The 19,658-nt window shown below is 36.4% G+C and overlaps 2 protein-coding genes, 1 long non-coding RNA gene and 3 other non-coding genes across 10 annotated transcripts; 2 read left to right on the top strand and 4 right to left on the bottom strand.

The window, feature by feature from the left end:
- Positions 1-322: 322 nt before the first annotated feature.
- On the bottom strand, positions 323-6,414 carry LOC124947932 (palmitoyltransferase ZDHHC5-A). Of its 5 annotated transcripts, none has more exons than XM_047490758.1 (5): positions 5,991-6,414; positions 5,056-5,130; positions 4,009-4,227; positions 3,427-3,719; positions 323-1,764 (listed from the first exon to the last, which is right to left on the bottom strand). In XM_047490758.1, the coding sequence occupies exons 1-5, from the start codon at positions 5,994-5,996 to the stop codon at positions 1,470-1,472; spliced, it is 888 nt and encodes a 295-aa protein (XP_047346714.1). In that variant the 5' UTR covers positions 5,997-6,414; the 3' UTR covers positions 323-1,469. The 5 variants fall into 5 exon arrangements, with proteins under 5 accessions (XP_047346714.1, XP_047346715.1, XP_047346716.1 ...); XM_047490759.1 differs by having other exon boundaries at positions 4,009-4,224; XM_047490760.1 differs by lacking the exon at positions 5,056-5,130 and adding an exon at positions 4,331-4,345 and having other exon boundaries at positions 4,009-4,224; positions 5,991-6,361.
- Positions 3,939-8,410, top strand: LOC124947935. Its single transcript, XR_007100546.1, has 2 exons — positions 3,939-8,011; positions 8,110-8,410. It is a non-coding gene; the product is annotated as an uncharacterized LOC124947935 (long non-coding RNA).
- Positions 8,411-11,446: 3,036 nt separating this feature from the next.
- LOC124947928 (chitin deacetylase 1) lies at positions 11,447-15,484 on the top strand. The gene is made up of 5 exons (XM_047490745.1): positions 11,447-11,952; positions 12,707-13,105; positions 13,196-13,517; positions 13,621-13,920; positions 14,004-15,484. The coding sequence occupies exons 1-5, from the start codon at positions 11,901-11,903 to the stop codon at positions 14,533-14,535; spliced, it is 1,605 nt and encodes a 534-aa protein (XP_047346701.1). The 5' UTR covers positions 11,447-11,900; the 3' UTR covers positions 14,536-15,484.
- A 3,319-nt stretch (positions 15,485-18,803) lies between these two features.
- On the bottom strand, positions 18,804-18,896 carry Trnay-gua. Its single transcript has 2 exons — positions 18,860-18,896; positions 18,804-18,839 (listed from the first exon to the last, which is right to left on the bottom strand). It is a non-coding gene; the product is annotated as a tRNA-Tyr (tRNA).
- Positions 18,897-19,007: 111 nt separating this feature from the next.
- Trnay-gua lies at positions 19,008-19,113 on the bottom strand. The gene is made up of 2 exons: positions 19,077-19,113; positions 19,008-19,043 (listed from the first exon to the last, which is right to left on the bottom strand). It is a non-coding gene; the product is annotated as a tRNA-Tyr (tRNA).
- A 93-nt stretch (positions 19,114-19,206) lies between these two features.
- Positions 19,207-19,311, bottom strand: Trnay-gua. The gene is made up of 2 exons: positions 19,275-19,311; positions 19,207-19,242 (listed from the first exon to the last, which is right to left on the bottom strand). It is a non-coding gene; the product is annotated as a tRNA-Tyr (tRNA).
- Between the last annotated feature and the right edge of the window lie 347 nt (positions 19,312-19,658).

Raw genomic sequence — 19,658 nt, 5'->3', positions numbered from 1 at the left:
TTTGTTAAATATGTCTATGTACTTTCGTATCACCCTGTACATTCATGGAAAGTATATTATTATATGTACATATAGTAGATAATTATCATATGTGGTATCTCAATAATTTCGGTTTTTTTTTGCCGATTCATTATAATTTCTTATAGGAAAGATAATCTGTTTCGTGATACTTCGGATCGATTTTATGACGCTCTATTATATATGATTATCATTAATCGATTCCCCTTATCTTTTTGTTCTTTCTTTCTTTTTTTTTTCATTTTTTTTTGCTCTTTTCTTTTTTTCTTTTTTTTTTTTCCTTTAATTGATAAATCTTTCATTACTTGGAGACACAGAAGAAAAGATTTCACGTTCATTTAGAAACGTACACATGCACACGATTATACCTTATTGAAATCGACGTGTAATATGTTTTAGAATTTGCATGACGAAGACGCATTAACGCGTTCCGTGCGATTGTCATCGAGAAGTAATCGTATAAACTATAAAGCACTTGAAGAATTCTATTCCTTTTTTGTTTTATTTCTTTCTTTTCTTTTTTTCCTCTTTTCTTTTTTTTTTTTTCTTATACCTGGGATCGTATTTCTTTTTGATAATATTTTGCGTGTACGCGTGCACATTCCTAATCTTCAATGCGAACATGCACGGACAAGGCACTGCAAAGCAATGAAGATGATTGAGTTGTCCCTTAATTATTCTTTTTATTTTCTTTTTCTTTTTCTTTCTTTTTTCCTCCTAATTATTCTCACGCGATCGTTCAAAAGCCAGCGCTTCTAATTTTTTATGTAAAAAAATTCACTAACCCAAGAGGGGAAGGTTCCAATACGAGGACCTTGTCCGAATCGTGATAAAATCGAAAACGAGGACGTAGTACGCATCGTTCCCGACAAGGAGGTGAATCATTTTCTTTTTCAAAAATCCTGAAATCTTTTAATATCGTATTCTTTATATCTTTATATCATACATATCGTTTATCGTTTGATGAAAATCTTAACGAATACCATGGATTTCTTCACGAAAGAAATTCCTCGTGTCTTGAATTTCATTTAAATCGATTAAAATAACGCTTTCGCACGGAAGACGAAAACAAAAAAAAAAAGAAAATAGAAAGAAATGAAAAGAAATCGGTCATACCGATTATCACTTATGCTTTTTTTGTTAAGAAGGCCTTATGGATACAATTAATGCTCGATTCATGTCAAAAGTCGCCAATAATTCGTCCTTACATCGAATCTTTGATGAAGAGGAAGGCTAGATTTTCGAATGGATCGGAAGAAAGAGATGCAATAGACGAAGAGAGAAAAAGAGACTGTTAGAGAGAAAAGGAAGAAAAAAGAAAGAGAGATCTTTTGGCGAACTCCTGACATCAAGATTGATCAGGCATTATCATCGTAAGACTCGCTGGCACCCGGCCGATTATTAAAGTCCTGATTGGAGCCAGGATGTCGATCGGGTACCAGTAGCCATCCTCACGTCCTAGCGAATTTATAAACAACACCGAACACCAAGACGCTGACTAACATGAGGACGAGAGCTGTAACAACCTTGGCGAAGACATTCAGTCCACTTTCTGCATGTTGTTGAGGTCTTCTAGTAGGTACACTCTGTTTCGAAGCTAAACCACGAGCCAAGGCGGGAAAAGCAAGACTTTGTGTGAACGTCAACTTGTGCAGGGATTCTGAAAGAGAATAGGGCCCTACCGAACCCCTAGCAGCGGCTCTCAAAAGAGCATACTCCAAGTCCAAAGCATCGAACATGCTGTATCTGTGAAAATAAAGGACGTATTTTCTTTTAAAATTTTCATTTATAAACAATATATATATATATATATAGATATGTTTCATTAAACAGATGAGATCCAATAAGAAAACGTCAAATATCATGCCGATAGACACTTATGAAATTTAAGAAGACAGTACATTTTGCATCCTTGTCTTAATAAAAGTTGTGAAAATAATTAATGTCGACGTTTTTGTTAGTCGGCGTCCTATGATCGACGAAAAAACGGAAAAAGGAAAAAAAAAGAAAAAAAAGAAAATAAAGGAACTGAGTCTTTGCCAAAAGCACTTTGACGCGCTGACTTTGATTAAGGACTAACAGCTAATCATCGCTATCGCTTTTATATTATTGTCGAATATTTTTGTTAAAAAATTCTAAAGCTTGAAATATTTCTGAGTTCCGAAATCGAAAGTTTTAATCTACTTAGCTCGTTATTTCTCTTTCTCTCTCTCTCTCTCTCTCTCTCTCTCTCTCTCTCTCTCTCTTGCTCTCTCTCTTTTTCTTGTTCATTGTAAAATGAATGGCCGGAGGTATCTCATTGGAAAACTCGATAATTTATAATCAAGTATACTTCAAGAAAGAAAGATCTTTGTTGCCGTGATCAAAGATTAAAAGAAATTGATCACAATTTAGTATTCTTGAGTATACTCTTCTTTAGTATTCTATGATGATGTTTCATTCAAAGAGAAAGAAAAACAAAAGGAAGAAAGGAAGTAATAATATTTTCAAGGAGGACGTGATACGAAAATGCAATTGGACGAACGATTGCACACGTCATAATGAGAATTTCGATCGCGCTAGATGTGCAATATTCCAAGATTGATATATGTACATAGGTATATTTACATTGTGCCAGGGTCGCTCCTTGACACGGTCGTCAAGAGATCGAAAACGAACCATTTGTCCAAAGATATCGTCCGAAAGATTATTTCTGAGGCTATGAAATATCTCGAAACTCATGATATTAGATTCCTAAGAAAAAATCAAGGTAGGACATCGCATGAAGTTGGCATCGTACTCATGCATGATCCCTATCGCGTTCTATATATATATATGTGTGTGTGTGTGTGTGTGTGTGTGTGTGTGTGTGTGTGTGTGTGTGTGTATGTGTGTATTCGTATTAAAATTATTTTAATTCATATCAAACTAGATCAATGCGAAATTGGAGCTCGACTTTCACTTAATAATCTGAATTACCGATAAGCTTTAATTAATAGCGCCTTGTACTCCTTTTTGAACTTTATTATTATCGAAAAATGAAAACAAGAAAAGGAAGAAAAGGAAAAAGAGAAGAGAGAGAAGAAAAAAATGCTCTACTTTGTTCGCATTTTCTGTTGTCTTGACTACTACTGGATATCGTACTCGGTTACGGCAATTATAGGATCTTTCGAATAACGTCGGTAAAAGGTTGGTAATTTAATCACGTAATCGTTTCTTTGGATTTCATTTTCAAACGTTAACACGCAAGATCTTGGAAAGAGAAAGGATTGAGGGAAGGAAAGGGAGGTAGAGGAAGAGGAAGAGAGAGAGAAAGTGAGTAGCAAGGTAGCCAAGACCTGTTGATTCTCAAGAGACCTTATCACGTGGAAATGCAAAGGAGATAAGAATAATTGGTCCGATCACGTATAATTCTTGATGCAGATTTACCTGCTGCTACGCCGTCTGTCCTGAGAATGCATAGATGCGATCGCTGAACTCGGCATCGATCGGAGACTACTCGTCGTCGTACTAGAAGGGCTTGGAGGTACCGAGGGCGGATCTTCGTCGATCGATGTTCTATCTTGAGTCGGAGGACTTTTCGAGCCTGAATTATGGTGATTGTGATGTAAATGATGCAGATGAAGCCTCGCGTGATCCGGATGCAAAAGACTTGCGCGACGAGATTGTTGTGGTGTCGTCGCTGGACTGTTGCAAGCAGCTTTACACGGCGACGGAGATGCCTAAAGGAAATTAAAATTATTTCTAATATTTATTTATAATATTTCAAAATCATAATGTAATCGTTAAAATCTAATCGTACCGTTAGAAAAATTATCTCTCTGATCCTATAGAAATATAGTGTATATATATACTATATATATATATATATATATATATATATATATATATATATATATGTAACATATATATATATATATGTTCAAAATCGATGATACCAATCATTTTGATATAAAAAACGCATAATCCAATCAGTTGTATTAATAAAGAATATCCTATTCAAGTTGATACCTGGATGGACTCGATTCCACTGTCGTTAACGTTTTCCTGAACGTCCGGAAATACAAAAGCTTGTTCCTGACTATCGACCTCGCGTCTCGGCGAATCGCTTGGCCATACTTGCAAAAGCGGAAGTCCACCGCGTGTCTCGGTGCATACTTCCGCCGTCACAACGTTACTCTGGTCTTCTGTACCAAGGCACAATCGGCCGTATTCTCTCAGTGGCTTCTGCTAAACGGCAAAAGATTCATAGAGAAGAGTGATTAAAATCTTCTTTTTTGTTATTTTTTTTCTTTTTTTTTCCCTTTTTTTTTCTTTTCCTTCTTTTACGGACTCGATCAAAGATGACCTATCGAACGAACAAATGATATATTATCCATGCCAATAGGCAGAATCTTGTGAATATTTTATTAAAGAAAAAAGAAAAAATGAATTTTGTAAAAACTCTATATAATCTCTATAGTTATATCTCGAATCTTGTTGTTCACCTTTCCACGCACGAGCGTCATGATTAGACGTCACGCTTGCATTATTAATTTAATACGAGAAGATAATAATACATGCCCATAATAATAATAATATTAATAATAACGCACAGTATTCGATATAAGGAAAAAGTAATTGCGATTTCACGGTGAGACGTGATGACAAGCTACGACGAGCCAACACTGAAATTTTGAACGGTTCACTGCTTCTAATGTAACAAGCGCAGAAAGGTCAATTCTGATCTTATACAAAAAAAAAAAAAGAAAATAAAAGAGGAGGCAAGACGGATGAAGTAAGCGATATACATGAAATCGATATCGCGTAGGTATTTAAGTTAAAAATATTCACGTAGCGATTTCGAATGAAATAATCGTAAGAAATCGAAATCGAATTTCCTTGTTATTCCCTTGTTATTATGGCATTTAACGAAGATTACATATTGCTTAGCAATATGTAAATAGGAAAATGTAAATTTTGACAATTTTTCACCACGAGAAAATTTATACGATCGGCATTAGCGTAACAGTAGGTCGTACAGTCAGGGTGTTCGTGACCGTGACAGAAGAATCTCACCTTCTTGCTTGGCCTTGGCACAGGCCGGTCGATGAAGGGAAGAAAAAGACGCGAATCGGTTCTCTGGCACGGTGCCTTTCCCATGTAAACACAAATACCATTAACAAGCTTCGCCCTTTATCTTCGTTACTTAAAAAAAAAAAAAAAAAAAAAAAAAAAAAAAAAAAAAAAAAGAAAAAGGAAAAGGAAAAGAAAAAAAAAAGAAAGAGAGAAAAGATAAGAGAAAAAAACTTGCATAAAAAAGTTCTATTTATCGCGTAATAAAAACGATTAGGTTACAGAAACTTATCGTACACGTGTTTACCACTTTCTATATATTCATCTTCTATGTCTTCGCATATTATAAAAAGAAAAAAGTTTATTATTTCCTAGCCATTGTCCAATGGAATATGCACATTAATATCTATAAATAGATATATACTCATATAAATGTTTTATGAAAATCTCATAAAAGTCAGTCCATTCATATTTAATTACCGTGAAAAATTATTCATTTCAATGCATCCATTATCTGTCCTTGGCCCGGAAAATCTAAAACACTGTGAGGCTCGGATACGCACAGTGCATTACTGTGTTAACATAATAAGCAATCTTCACGTCCGGTGTGTGATACCATTGTTTACAGATCAAGAAGATCAATTATCGGCAGTGTCAATCATCGCTAAGAGATCAGCAAGAACATTAGCAATGAACAATGAATATCATAGAAAATTATATCTTAAAGTTTCGTTCAACTAAAGATCATCATCAACATCATATTTAAATAATAGAATGATTAAAGACCTAGTAAATAATATATAAACTTTTGCATTAGTCCGATTGGTGGATAAGGATTAACTTTGACTCGAGAGAAGAAAGGTAAACAAAAGAGCGAGTCCTATCCTATTCTTCGATGAAAAAGAGAAGGATAAGTTGGAAGCAAGAGGATGACCCACCTGCATGCTTCCGCCGGTCGCATGGTAGTAGACGACATTGGCACAGTCCAGCGAGGATGCCTCTTGGACGGAATCCAAATGTCAATTCTCAAATGCAAAAACTAATTGTTCTATCCTGATAACCTAGACCAGATATCGGCCTTGCTCGCGGCTCGGAGAGCGACTGCAACAAAATCCGGTCGGTGCCGATGACGGTGTCGAGTTGGTGGTAGTGATGGTGGTGGTAGGAGAGGGTGAGGATGAAAAAGAGGAGGAGGAGAACGCGTAGACGACGTGTGCGCGTTCGAGGCACCGACGCGACGTGTTCGAGGTCGGACCTGTTTTCACCCGTTTTAGCTAAAACTCGCGAGCGAAGAATCAAAAGCGGAAAGGAAAGAAGATGAGCGCGATACTGAAGGACGAAAGAAAATCAGTCGAGAGAAGACGGCGTCTAATCTAGTTATAAGTAAACGACGAAAAGAGTAATGAAGTTGGTTATTCAAAAGCTCGAGAAAGATAAGGAAGAAGAAAACGAATAAGAAGAAGAAGAAGAGAAAGAGGGGAGGAGCCGAGAGGGCGTGACGCCGGCGCGAGAGGAACCCCCTAGGTCAAGGTCGCATAGTAGAAGCAGGAGTGAAAGGGTGCAGCAGCCTAGCGATACAGCCCTGAGCCCCATTTGGCCATCGGAGGCTCGTGCAGGACGATCTTCGTTTCACCTCTCCTATTCTCTGCCTCTCCCTCTCTCACTCTTTCTCTCCCTCTCTCTCTCTCTCTCTCTCTCTCTCTCTCTCTCTCACTCTCACTCTCTTGTTCTATACACACCTCAACCCCTTTTTCTGATCGATATACCTACCCCAGACACATTTTCTCTCTTCCTATCCTCGACAACCGATGGCTCGTTGAATTGTTCAATTAATAAAATAGTTAATTAAATGTTACTCAACTGATAATTAGGTCCTTACTATTAACTCATATCTATAATTATTTTAACGTTTAGTTTGTTAAATATGCTTACTTATCCTCTTACATATAATATATTTCATTCTTTTTTTTTCTACTTTTTTTCTACTTCTCTGTGAATAAAAATTTTTGTTTTTGAATTTTTCTTCTCTTTTTTGAGCTCTATATAATTTTCCTTTTTTTTCTGGCAAAGCAGACTATATATATATACGCATCCCGTTCTTTTATACTCCCTGCGCCTTACTGCAGATTTCACTTTTGACATACCTCCTCCGTGAAAGTAGTAATAAACGTGTATAGTCCGACGAGCCGCCAGCTAGACATAGTAACTAGAATATATCCTTGCTCGGCCTCGGCCTTGCAATAACCAGCAAACTATTCTACTTTACCCCTTTGCACCTTTGTATTTTCGTTACACACTCCTTCAAGCTTCATTACGTCTTTGCATCTTCCTACGGTCTCTTTCCAAGCTGCCTAATGACCAATGGGATAATGGACATGACAAATGGATTTCCTAATAACTTTGTAATTGTCCGATCGTACCAACTCCTTAATTGCCCTCCATTCTATTATTCGTACTTTTTAGGAGATTTTCGTTTTATCAAGCTTGTTTAAGAATCCAGATTAAAAAAAAAAAGAAAAAAAAAAGAGAGAGACGGAAGGAGAAAAAGAAAAAGAGAAAAGAACTGAATGAAAATCTATTCGTGAACATTTTAACACGATAACACGAAAAGTTTAATAATTACGAAATATCAAAAACAGAGAGATATAATCAGTTGCTTTTGTCATACTACGAATCATTCATGCCTATGATTAATTTTATTTTACACTGTCCTTGTGAACATTAATACTTAAACGTACTAATAATAAAAATGTAGAATAATATGAGGAGTCTGTGGTTAGAACGGCGAAAGCGATGTTACGTGATAGGAATGTCGTAAACCCTCTGGAGGCCTACTAAATTGAATTCCAAAGAAGGATGCGTAAATCCTTGAAGAAAAATGTACAGACGAACTTTAGTTATCCTTGGATACAATTTTGGAAAATCATGTATACATATTGAATATCATATTACGTAAAGTGTATGTATGTATTTATGTATGTATCTATGTATGTGTACACATAAATCCATAAAAGTTTGGCATTAGGAACGAACGCACAAGCTTTTATCGTTTTTCAGGACATTAAGAAGGGGAGAAAGGAAAATTGTAGACATATTCGCAACGTACGATTCGAGGATATAGAACGATCGTTAATGGAACGTAGATGTTCGATAAACGCTCGAGACAATAGTCGCTATCATCAACGACTTTGCTTTATCGTGATTCTATCGAAACTCGAGAAATTTCTTCAGGTTCCATCGTATCATAGCGTCGCTTCGCACTTCACGTCGCTTCGTATTTTGCGTCGCTATTGGTTTTACACTTTCATCTGATAGTTATCATTTACGTTTGAGAAATAAACATATGCATATACATTGTTATGATAGTTTAATAATTTCATATCGAACAACATTCCCACGATTGAATTGCAATCATATATATATATATATATATATATATATATATATATATATATATATATATATATATATATACCAACGAGATATTATCTTGAAAGATTAAAAGGGATATAAAGGAAAAAGAAAAATAAAAAAAAAAAGAGAAAAAAAAGATAATATGCGAAGGATAATCAATGTTTTTGATGTACCTTGAATTTATAAAACATATTAATATGATATAAGTAAGATATCGATTTCAGACCGCGAACTTTATCAAGGACAACTTGCTTCGCGTCTCTGCAGATGCAACAGATGCATACTCGGGAAGAAGAGCTTTCCCGATGACGTGCAACACGTGTTCTATAATCCTCTTGTAAACCTTGCCTTTTCTTTTTTATAAGACGGTAATGATATTCGCGATCGCATATCGACAAACGGTTAGCTTTATGCTCTCGTAATCATCCGATAAAAAGCCAGCTAAGCTTTTACGAGCCCTTTCGTAAAATCGATGCGTTGTCGAGGGGTAGTAGGGAGGAGGGAGTTTAGAAAGGAAAGAAAAAAAATAGAGACCTCATCGGCGCGAGACTAAATTGAAAAAAAAAGAGGAAAGGAAGACGTGTCGAAAGATGTTAAAAGAGGGCAGCAGTTATAAGCGCAATGACGTTTCATATCGACTTAACGCGATAAAATGGAATCGTTAATAATTTTTAAATTTCCCGGTTTAATCGTATCAACGAAGGTAACGATCTGATTGAGGATACGAAAGCGTGCAAATCAACAAGATTTAACGAAGGACTTATTTTAAAAAGTTAAGAAGGATAATTTAATTGAGCGTGAGATCAAAGAGAAAATTTGACTTAATTAGTTCTGTACTAATTAATCCAAAAGCCGAGAGCAGAACGAATCTATTTTATTTATTTTCAACCGATGATCTTTTTGATTTAAGGAAAAGAAGAAAAAAAAAAAAAAGAAAAAAGAAAAGAAAAAAAAGACAAAAAAAGGAGAAAAGATCCATCGTTACGATTTTTTTTTCGCAATCACACGTCAATTGATTTGTAATAAAAGTAACGTTGTTCATGATAGCTCGATCTACGTTCGATCATCAATGATATGATTGTAATCGTTAACGGTGAACGACCGAAGTGATCGTTAAATCGGCGATAGATGGAGCCTACTGTATGCTATTGGCCGCGATCGATGGATTTTATTTTCTCGTGGCAGCGCTTGGCCGCGGGCAGGGAAAGCTTCTCTTCTGGGAGACTTCGCGCGAGCACGGCGCCATTGCCATTCCTCTTTCGTTGATATTACCGCTACTACTGCCTCTTCTTCTTTTCCTTTCACCGACGAGGCATATGTCACTGCAGGGCCGCACGATTTCTTCGAAACGATACCTCTTACCTCACTTCCTACTCTACAAATATCTATTTATTCTTCTTCTTCAGAAAAAAAAAAAAAAAAAAAAAGTGAAAACCGTTCGTTCGTTCGTTCCTTTTCTTCTTTAATCAAATTAAAAATAAAAAGAAGAATCATGGTTAAAGCAAGAATTCGTATTTTGCAAATAATTTCTTTATCAAATATCTTATCAATTTCTGCAAAAGAAAAATGAAAAAAAGCGATGGCCCCACCATCTTGAAATGATATTTCGATTGCAAGATTTATTAAAAGGAAATCAACCAACTCCCGCTGTGATCGAAATTTATTTCTCGTTGCCAACGACAAATAAATCTTTGATCTTGATAAAAGACCGACCCGGTATGGTATAACAATTGTGGGTCATCGATGAAAAAAATAAAATGTTTCCCCGTGTATTCAACTTCGCTACGATTTAATAGGGGAATATGTATTTGAACTATGTATTTGAAATACACGACTAATATGTCAGAGATAGTCACGAGTTGTTGCCGATAGCTAGCAAAGGGTAAATTCCATCGGGCAAATTTCTCAATGGATTCGAGTTGAATAATCAAGCCTATTTTTTTAAATAAATCAAGAAACACTTATTATTGTAAATCCATTAAAAATTTTCGAACTGATCTACAATAATCAAAGAATTATAGCTGGAAATCTTCTTTACGATAATAAGAGACACACAATCCTTTAATAAATCTGTATGATAGACTCCGACACATAGTATTCGAATAAGGTTACACCCATGCTGAGTAGACGTTGTTCTGGCAAAGGAGTTGGAAGATTCGCAAGAGACTGGCATTCACTTCTCCTCTTCTCTCTTTATCACTCTCTCTCTCTCTCTCTCTCTCTCTCTCTCTCTCTCTCTCTCTCTCTCTTTCTCTCTCCCTTTTTTTTCTCTTTTCTCACCGACCTCAGCGGGACACACGAGATGGTGCAATAATCGCGTTTTGCGTACACTAAAGTCGTTTACGTCGTCCAAAACTGGCAGATGGGAGTACTTCTTCCTCTTATCACTTTGACATTTGAAAAAAAGAAGAAGCCCATCTTCGAAATCGTCCTTAAGTTCCCATCACATTGAGATGTGATTCGATTAACAAACATGCCATATCAAAATTACATAATTTATATAAACGTTGTTTCTCTCTCTCTCTCTCTCTCTCTCTCTCTCTCTTTCTTTCTCCCTCTCTTTCTCTCGTTCTCTTCCTTAGTCACATGGACTCTTTCTTACTCGTTTCGCGGCCAGGATATTCAACGTGATCGATGAACGAACACGCGTCAGGTGACTCGAAACCTCGAACCTTGAAGTTCAAGAGTTAACAGGCGAGTCAAACAACGAGTTGATAATTCGATCATTGGTCATGCAATTTTTTTAAGTAGAACTCAATTATATAAACCCCACTGTGGATGGAATTACAATGAAAAAGGAAACTTCTGCAAATGAATAGTTGTAGTAACTCTTGGCCTTCCAAAAGGGAGGAGGATCGGTCGAGTTGTTTGTACGTACCTGGATAAGAGTCGACAGGCAAGCAGAAAACGTGTGCGAAGCTAGAGAAAGAGGGGACCAGAAAGGATTGTAGTGGTGGTAGCAATATAAGGCCCAACGAGTGGCGGGCTTCAGCCAGTCCGTGAACGGTACTTACACCTTCAAGGTCCGCGTCCTTGAAGGCCATCGGCTCTTACCCTCGGAAATACGATCATCTTCAGGCGGTATCGTCGACCTTAGATCCTTTCGAGCGCCCGCGAGCGCCTCTAACAAACGTTTATTTCAATCCAAAATATCTTCAAACATCCCTTCTTTAAGCTATTGATATCCTTAAGAATCATCAAACCAGAAGTGACCATCTTCAATCGAATCTAAGAAAACATTCATTATTCGCAACCCTCTCCCCCCTCCAATTACTTCATTTCCGAAGTGATCGTGGCAGACAACAACAAAAAAAGACAGAAAGACAAGAGAAAAGACAAATAGAACACAGAAGAAACGAAGGTGATAAAAGCTTGTGAAACGAAAGGACAAGGTTTTCCCCAGGAAGAATTTTACTGTGCTTTAGAGTTCGAGGATGAGGTCCTCGTTGATTCTGTTCTTCGCAGTGGCAGTCTTCGCTTATGCCGGTGAGTTTGAATCGTCGATCAATGTGATCCGTGATAAACAAATAGGATCGATTTTTGATTAAGTAGACTAATTTAGGATGATGAACATCTGTTTGCTCGATTGGTGAATAGATTATTACTTTTAAGCAATGATAGATAGTCGGACGATTGTAAAACGTTAACTCGTTTACGATTTTCACTATTACCTTTTCGAAAGTTAACCATTTCTACGGGGAATATCGAGGAAACACTGACGCGAAACGCATCGTTTGGATTCAAAATGGCGGAAATAAGTATAGGAGTCAGTACCCTCTTTGAATTTCCCTGCACTTCGACGAAGTGACGCGTTCGAGCACTTTCCTGATCGCTCGCTCGGACTTTCCGGCTTCAATCGAGAACTCGAAAGCGAGAGAAAATATCTCGACGCGAATTCTGGCGAGTACAAGACGTTAAGTTGCATAAGAGATTAGAGCGTGAAAGCCTCGGTCGGTCCCGGATGGGTGACGTCACTGCCGTGCCCTGCCGTCTGAAAAAGCAGCAGTGGGGGACAACTTTCCCCGTTTGTCGCTTTGCCGTACGAGCTATACTCGAGAACTCGTGGAACCAAAAACGCGTAAAACGCGATACGTTCACCGTGGAAGGTCGCTTTACTTTCGGTTACGATCGAAACATTCTCACAAGGATTTTTCTAACGATTGTTATCATTATCGAAATACCTTAACCTTGAAATATCTTCGTAATAACGAACAAACGTTATCAATACCTCTATCTTTAGAGGGCTTCACTCGAGTGAAGAGACAGGAAGACAAAAAGGAAGAGAGTTTCGAAAACGAAATCTGCAAAGAAAAGGAGGCTGGAGAATGGTTCAGATTGGTAGCAGGCGAGGGCGACAACTGTCGGGACGTTATTCAATGCACGAGTTCCGGTCTCCAAGCTATACGATGTCCGGCTGGTCTTTACTTTGACATCGAGAAGCAAACATGCGATTGGAAGGACTCGGTGAATAACTGCAAGCTTAAAAATAAGGAGAGGAAATCGAAGCCGCTTCTCTACACCGAGGAACCTCTCTGTCAAGATGGATACTTGGCCTGTGCCGATCAATCTTGTATAGAGAGAGGATTGTTCTGTAACGGCGAAAAGGATTGTACCGATGGATCCGACGAAAATATTTGTGGTAAGTCTAAGTACTCGATTCTCTAATTAAACTGTTTTCTAATGGATCGAACGATGATCCTACGTCATTAATTTTTCATTTTTATCACAGACATGGACAACGATCCGAACAGCGCGCCTCCTTGTGACCCTGCCGTTTGCGTACTTCCCGATTGTTTCTGTTCCGAAGATGGAACAAGCATACCTGGTGATCTTCCGGCCAAGGACGTGCCGCAGATGATTACGATAACCTTCGACGATGCCATCAATAACAACAATATTGGTCTCTACAAAGAGATCTTCAACGGAAAACGCAAGAATCCTAATGGTTGCGACATCAAGGCTACCTTCTTCGTCTCTCACAAGTACACTAATTACTCGGCCGTGCAAGAGATGCACAGGAAAGGCCATGAGATTGCAGTACACTCGATCTCGTAAGCAAAAACACTTTTTCTAACCGACGACGATGCACGTTATAGTATTACCTGTAACTCGATGACCCCGATTGATTGCTAATAATTCTTTTTATTTTTTTAGTCACAACGATAATGAGCGCTTCTGGTCTAACGCTACGGTTGACGAATGGGCTAAAGAAATGGCTGGTATGAGAGTCATCGTTGAGAAATTCGCCAACATAACTGACAATACCGTCGTTGGTGTCAGGGCACCGTATCTTCGAGTAGGTGGCAACAATCAGTTCACGATGATGGAAGAACAATCCTTCTTATACGATTCAACGATCACCGCGGCACTGAATAATCCACCACTCTGGCCTTACACTATGTACTTCAGGATGCCTCATCGTTGCCATGGAAATCTTCAGCATTGTCCGACGAGGTGAATTTTATATTTTATGAAAAATGATAACTTAAAGAAACAAAGGAAATAACAGAAAATATGATGAGTAAATTTTTATTCAGATCGCATGCTGTTTGGGAAATGGTAATGAACGAATTGGATCGTCGCGAGGACCCACAGAACGATGAATATCTTCCGGGGTGCGCTATGGTCGACTCTTGCAGCAACATCTTGACCGGCGATCAATTCTTGGACTTCCTTAATCACAATTTCAATCGTCACTATCAACAAAACCGCGCGCCTCTTGGTCTCTATTTCCATGCTGCCTGGTTAAAGAATAATCCTGAATTCCTCGACGCTTTTCTTTATTGGATCGATGACATATTGGAAAATCAAAAAGACGTTTACTTCGTAACGATGACTCAAGTAATCCAATGGATCCAAAACCCTCGTACTATCTCAGAATCTAAAAACTTCGAGTCTTGGAAAGAGAAGTGTGTCGTCGATGGACCACCAGCTTGTTGGGTTCCGCATACTTGTAAATTGACCGCAAAAGACATCCCTGGGGAGACAATAAATCTTCAGACCTGCGTACGTTGTCCCAACAACTACCCCTGGATCGATGACCCCACAGGCGATGGTTTCTACTTGTAAACGAGTATCGTTTCCTCGTTCCTTCTTCTCGTCTAAGTCAATTCTTCTACCCCTTTCTTACGTTCGTCCCTACATATCCGTCCTAATTAGCTCGTTCCACATCGAATGTGCCTTGCCCTTTCCGAATTTCGTGATGGAACGTGTGGCATCTGGACGATCGCCGACTGACATTCCTGCGTGTTGAGACTCCAACTCCAAGATCAAACAATCACGAGATCATAATAATCGATTAACGATTGTAATATGGAATTCTTTTCAAAATCTCAGAAGAAAGAAAGAGATAAAGATAAAGATAGAGATGGTATCGTCGAGAGAGATTAATCATCTTTCGATCGGCTACATTTTTTAATGCGCGCCAGCGTCAGAGATCTGTGATAAATCCTCGAACTCGTGTCCTTGAGATTTTTGAGAAGACCAAGACCAGGATATATAAAAGACGGCGACGAAGACAATGACGAGAGTATTCGCGGAATTCCAGCCACGTCGGCGACGCTAACATAATTTCTTTTCTCCCACCCTTCTTCTTGTTCTTCTTTTTGTCCACTTATCCAATATCCCAATCTCAGCGTCTTTCATAGTCTTGAAGAGAAACTGCGGACCCATTAAAACAGTTGGGCTCTACGGCAACGCTCGATGTATAATATAATAAGACGCACGTCCTTGTCTTTTCCTAAGAAATCCTTTATTTTCTTTATTCGCTTCTCCCATCTTACATCTTTCGGAGAGAAGACCCAGCCCCTTTCACTCTTTTTAATGGAACATCCTTACATTTTTCTAAGGGTCGACCAGATTATATATATACACATATATATATATACATATATATGTATATATATATATATAAATATTAAATATTATTGCGTATGTATATTTTTAAAGAAATAAGTGATAGTACCAACATCGTATACAAAAGAATAAACCTTTAATAAAAGATCCCGATAAATTTGAATGAGTCTACTTGCCGTCTCAACCCTTTCCCTTCGATACTTAGGCAAAACGCACGTGAGTGGATAAGGTCACCAACCAGCCTCGGCCTTAATTCCATCCTCCTCGTCAAAGAATAAATCGTATTAAGATCAAGGCCATTTTCTAACTAGGATGACTTATTAAAAATTGAAAATCACTTACGATCACGGCTAGTAGGTAGTATTTGAAAAAAAATTTCAATGAACTTTTTTTCTTTATTATTAAAGATACTTACGAAACAATAATTCTACCATTTGAATTCGCCCACGATTAAATAAAGATTAATAAGAATCCTAATGAATAAAATCCACGATAGAAACTCATTTCTTCGAGTTAAAAATATTATGCTCGATCATCGGCCAAGATTACCTCTCTTTTTTCTAAGTAGATAACTACCCACGATACATCTTATTATATTCTAAAATAAGATGTCTAATAAAGTAATTAATTATAATTATAATTATATTTTTATGAAATGAGTTACACATCACGTTGCGAAACCGGAGAAGTACAACGTTCATTTGAACTCGCTTAAGATCGAGGATACCATGAATGCTTACATTACGCATTCCACAGAGATACTTGCATTCGTCTATCCTTAACAGCAACTATTTATTATTGTAATGTAGTACGCAAGGCACTACGGCACTTGTTATTACAATCTCTGAAAGTTGTCAAGTTATGGCTAATAAATGAACGTCTTAATAATCGATCATAATGTAAGAAATCAAAGCGTCTAGTCGTAGTTGTAAAACTCCTTATGTGGCTAGAAAGGATAATCGTTGGTTCATCCGTATGGAATTCCATCACTCTCCATGCGAAGAGAAGAGATAGTTAAAGACAGAGAGAGAGAGAGAGAGAGAGAGAGAGAGAGAGACAAAGAGAAAGAGAGAGAGAGAGTGGGAGAAAGAAAGAGAGAGTGAGAGGGAGATGACAGTGCGGATGAAGGTAGGACGAAAGAAAAAAATATCCGAGTAACTTCGTGAAATACCAACCAGCCGACACTGCTGTGCAGTCTCACCAACGACGATTGCATTCCAATGCAGCCTTTCTTCTTTCGATCCTTTAAGCGCCATTTCCACATACAGGACACAAATAAGGTGTCTTTTAACATCCAACATTTTTTTTTAATTCTTCGCACGCGACCGACCCCATTTTGTATGGTTCTATGTAGCTATGTAATTCTTTTGATCATCAACGCGAAAGAGAAAGAGAGGGGAAAAGAAGAGAGAAAATTATCTATCTAATATCTCTCGAATATATTTTACATATATGTATATATATATATATATATATATATATATATATACATATATATATATATATATGTATATATATATGTATATGATAAATGACAAGAGAGATGTAATAAACCTATATGATCATCTTCTCATCAATGCTAGCCATCCCGCGATACTCTCGTAATAGAAAGTTTCTCTCCGCGAAGTAGCGTTCTTCCGCTCGCACGCACTTACGTGACCATTGCAAATCGATTTTTCTTATCTCGTGCAAATGTGACATCCTACCCACGATGAAATTCCTTTCATGAGCCGACGCATAAATTTCATAACGTTATTCATTTTGCATCTCGATTGAATAGAAGCGGTAGTCATCTTCCCTTTCTTTCGATCATTTTATATATGATATGATAATACAACTTTCTCATCTTTATTTGTTAATTAATAATACATAGAATTCACGTTAAGTTTCATTATAATTATAATTAATTGTAATATTCCCATTAAATAATTTTTCCAAGAGAAACTTATGCATGACTCGGTGATTCGAATATTATTATTCGATTCAACTACGAATATGAAAAATAGCGAGCTAACGAAGCTCTCGCGGTATAGTCGGAGCAATGGTTACGGTTGGACCTGAAAATCTCGCGCAAGCGAAAGTAGAGAAAGCTGACTATCTTGGTATAACGGCAAGGCCGTTCCCGGTTATAAGTCGAAAGGCGCGTTCGAAGCCACTCGGGATGCCGAAGAGATCACGTGCGATGATCTGTTCTCATGCACCATCGTTTATTGATTCTTCTTCTCTCATTTTATTGTTCACTTAGAACAAATTCGATTCTTTAAAATTCATCCGTAACCTTTCATAAAAGGGATATATTTAAAGGCTCGTGTAAATAGAAAAATAAAAAAAAAAAAAAAAGGAAAAAGATTTTTCAAAAATATTTTTATCCGATAATATTATTCTTTCAAAATATTCATTAGGAAATTTAAAAAATTGACAAAGTTACAATCGGCCCCGTCAAATTCGACATTAATAATGTATCTTAAATTGTAATAGCTGTTTTCTCAAAACTATTGTTATATGGAAACTACTGAAAAGATTTCAAAATTGGTATGATTATTTTTCCATACGGAAATTTTTTTAAGGCTCGTAGATCTTTTTTAATCGTTAAAAAATAATTGAAATTTTTTATCAAAAATCATATGGTAAATTTGATTACTCAAGTTTTTTTTATTAAATACAAATATTAAACATCGTCTTCGTGAAGGACTGATTTTTTAATATATTTTAACAGCTTTTTGCTTGTTTTCATTTTTTGATAATACACAAAGAAGATTTTATTCTTATCACAAAAGCCACAAATACAACTCTGCTTGGTTAAATATCGATTCCTCCAACAAGAGAACAGATAATTTTAATTTTTTTGTTAAAATATATTCCTCAAAATATGGACTATTAGAAATATTTAATATTTTGTTATTAATGAAATAAATTTTTAAAAAATCATAAAAATTGTCTTTTATATAGGTATATTTAACTTCTTAAAAAGCAATTGAGATCGAGGCAAATAATTTTCAATAATTACGTATGCATCTAAGATGCTATATCGACATTCGTTGTGTCCCAGTCAAAATGTATGCCGGTGAAATTGACATTCTACTAGGTCAGTGGGTGACTGAAGTTACCTTTTATAGTATTTATAAAGGACTATTATAATATATTATATCTCTCCCCTTCTATAATCTTCATTTTTTGTCAAATTATACGAATAGACCACATGTATATCTACTTAATCTTTCAAACAGCCTCTATCTTATTGATTAAAAAAATAAATTTTATCATTCAAAAATATAATAATATTATATTTATATAATATATTAATAAGACTTATAGAATTAAATGAATACGACCATCGTAATTCTAAGTCTTTTGTAAAACAGTATAGATAATGAATATTTTGTTAAAAAAAAATTAAAAAAATGAAAAATTGGTATAATATCAACAAAATAAAATTATTCCTAAACTAAGAGAGAACAAAATTTAGAAAAAAAAAATAAGCTTCCTTCGAGCCGGATTTGAACCAGCGACCTATGGATGTCCAATATCGATTAACCAACTACAGTCCACCGCTCTACCAACTGAGCTATCGAAGGCTTATGATTTCTGGTTGTAAGTTGACACATTATATGCAACGTTAACAGTGTTACAAAATAAAATAAAAAGAAATAATATAATTATTGTTTCGTAAGATAAAGAAAAAAATATCCTTCGAGCCGGATTCGAACCAGCGACCTATGGATTTCCATGCACACTTTATATATAAATTATACCGACTACAGTCCACCGCTCTACCAACTGAGCTATCGAAGGCTTATGATTATTCGATTTCATTCGTCTGTATTTTATTACAGAGAAGTAAAATAAAATATATATTTTTTTATGATTTAAATAAGAAAAATAATATCCTTCGAGCCAGACTCGAACCAGCGACCTGTGGATGCCTGTTCTAACGCAAATATTGATTTTTCCAACTACAGTCCACCGCTCTACCAACTGAGCTATCGAAGGCTTGTATATTATACAGATATTTCACCCCTAAGCCAGCACCTATATTAAAATTAAAATAAATAAAAATGATTATATACTTACGTATTTTATTTCAAAATGTTTCTTCCAACCTTGATTCAAGCCAATGCAATGGATGTCTAATTATTAGATATATATAATAATTTACTACATTCCACTGTTCTATCAAATGAACTATCGAAGAATGTTGTACAATTAATTTGATTTACTTCTCATTTTTGATTCATCAATTGGAGAAAAGAATTCATGTATTCAACGTCTTAAGGATAAATTATATGAAATAACGATATCTTTAACGGCAATAGCATGAGTAATATCCTTTTTTTTTC

The sequence above is a fragment of the Vespa velutina genome, chromosome 3 (genome assembly GCF_912470025.1).
Source record: "Vespa velutina chromosome 3, iVesVel2.1, whole genome shotgun sequence".
Taxonomy (NCBI): domain Eukaryota; kingdom Metazoa; phylum Arthropoda; class Insecta; order Hymenoptera; family Vespidae; genus Vespa; species Vespa velutina.
This window is presented reverse-complemented; position numbering and strand designations above follow the sequence as displayed.

Bases quoted from the DNA above. Each gene is read 5' to 3' on its own strand.
- LOC124947932 (XM_047490758.1), bottom strand. The intron at 3,720-4,008 runs GTATCAACTTGA...AATTTCCTTTAG, and splicing joins GTGGAATCGAGTCCATCCAG to GCATCTCCGTCGCCGTGTAA. The intron at 1,765-3,426 runs GTAAATCTGCAT...TTATTTTCACAG, and splicing joins GACAGACGGCGTAGCAGCAG to ATACAGCATGTTCGATGCTT.
- LOC124947928 (XM_047490745.1), top strand. From the start codon at position 11,901: ATGAGGTCCTCGTTGATTCTGTTCTTCGCAGTGGCAGTCTTCGCTTAT. The intron at 11,953-12,706 runs GTGAGTTTGAAT...CTCTATCTTTAG, and splicing joins GGCAGTCTTCGCTTATGCCG to AGGGCTTCACTCGAGTGAAG. The intron at 13,518-13,620 runs GTAAGCAAAAAC...TTATTTTTTTAG, and splicing joins ATTGCAGTACACTCGATCTC to TCACAACGATAATGAGCGCT.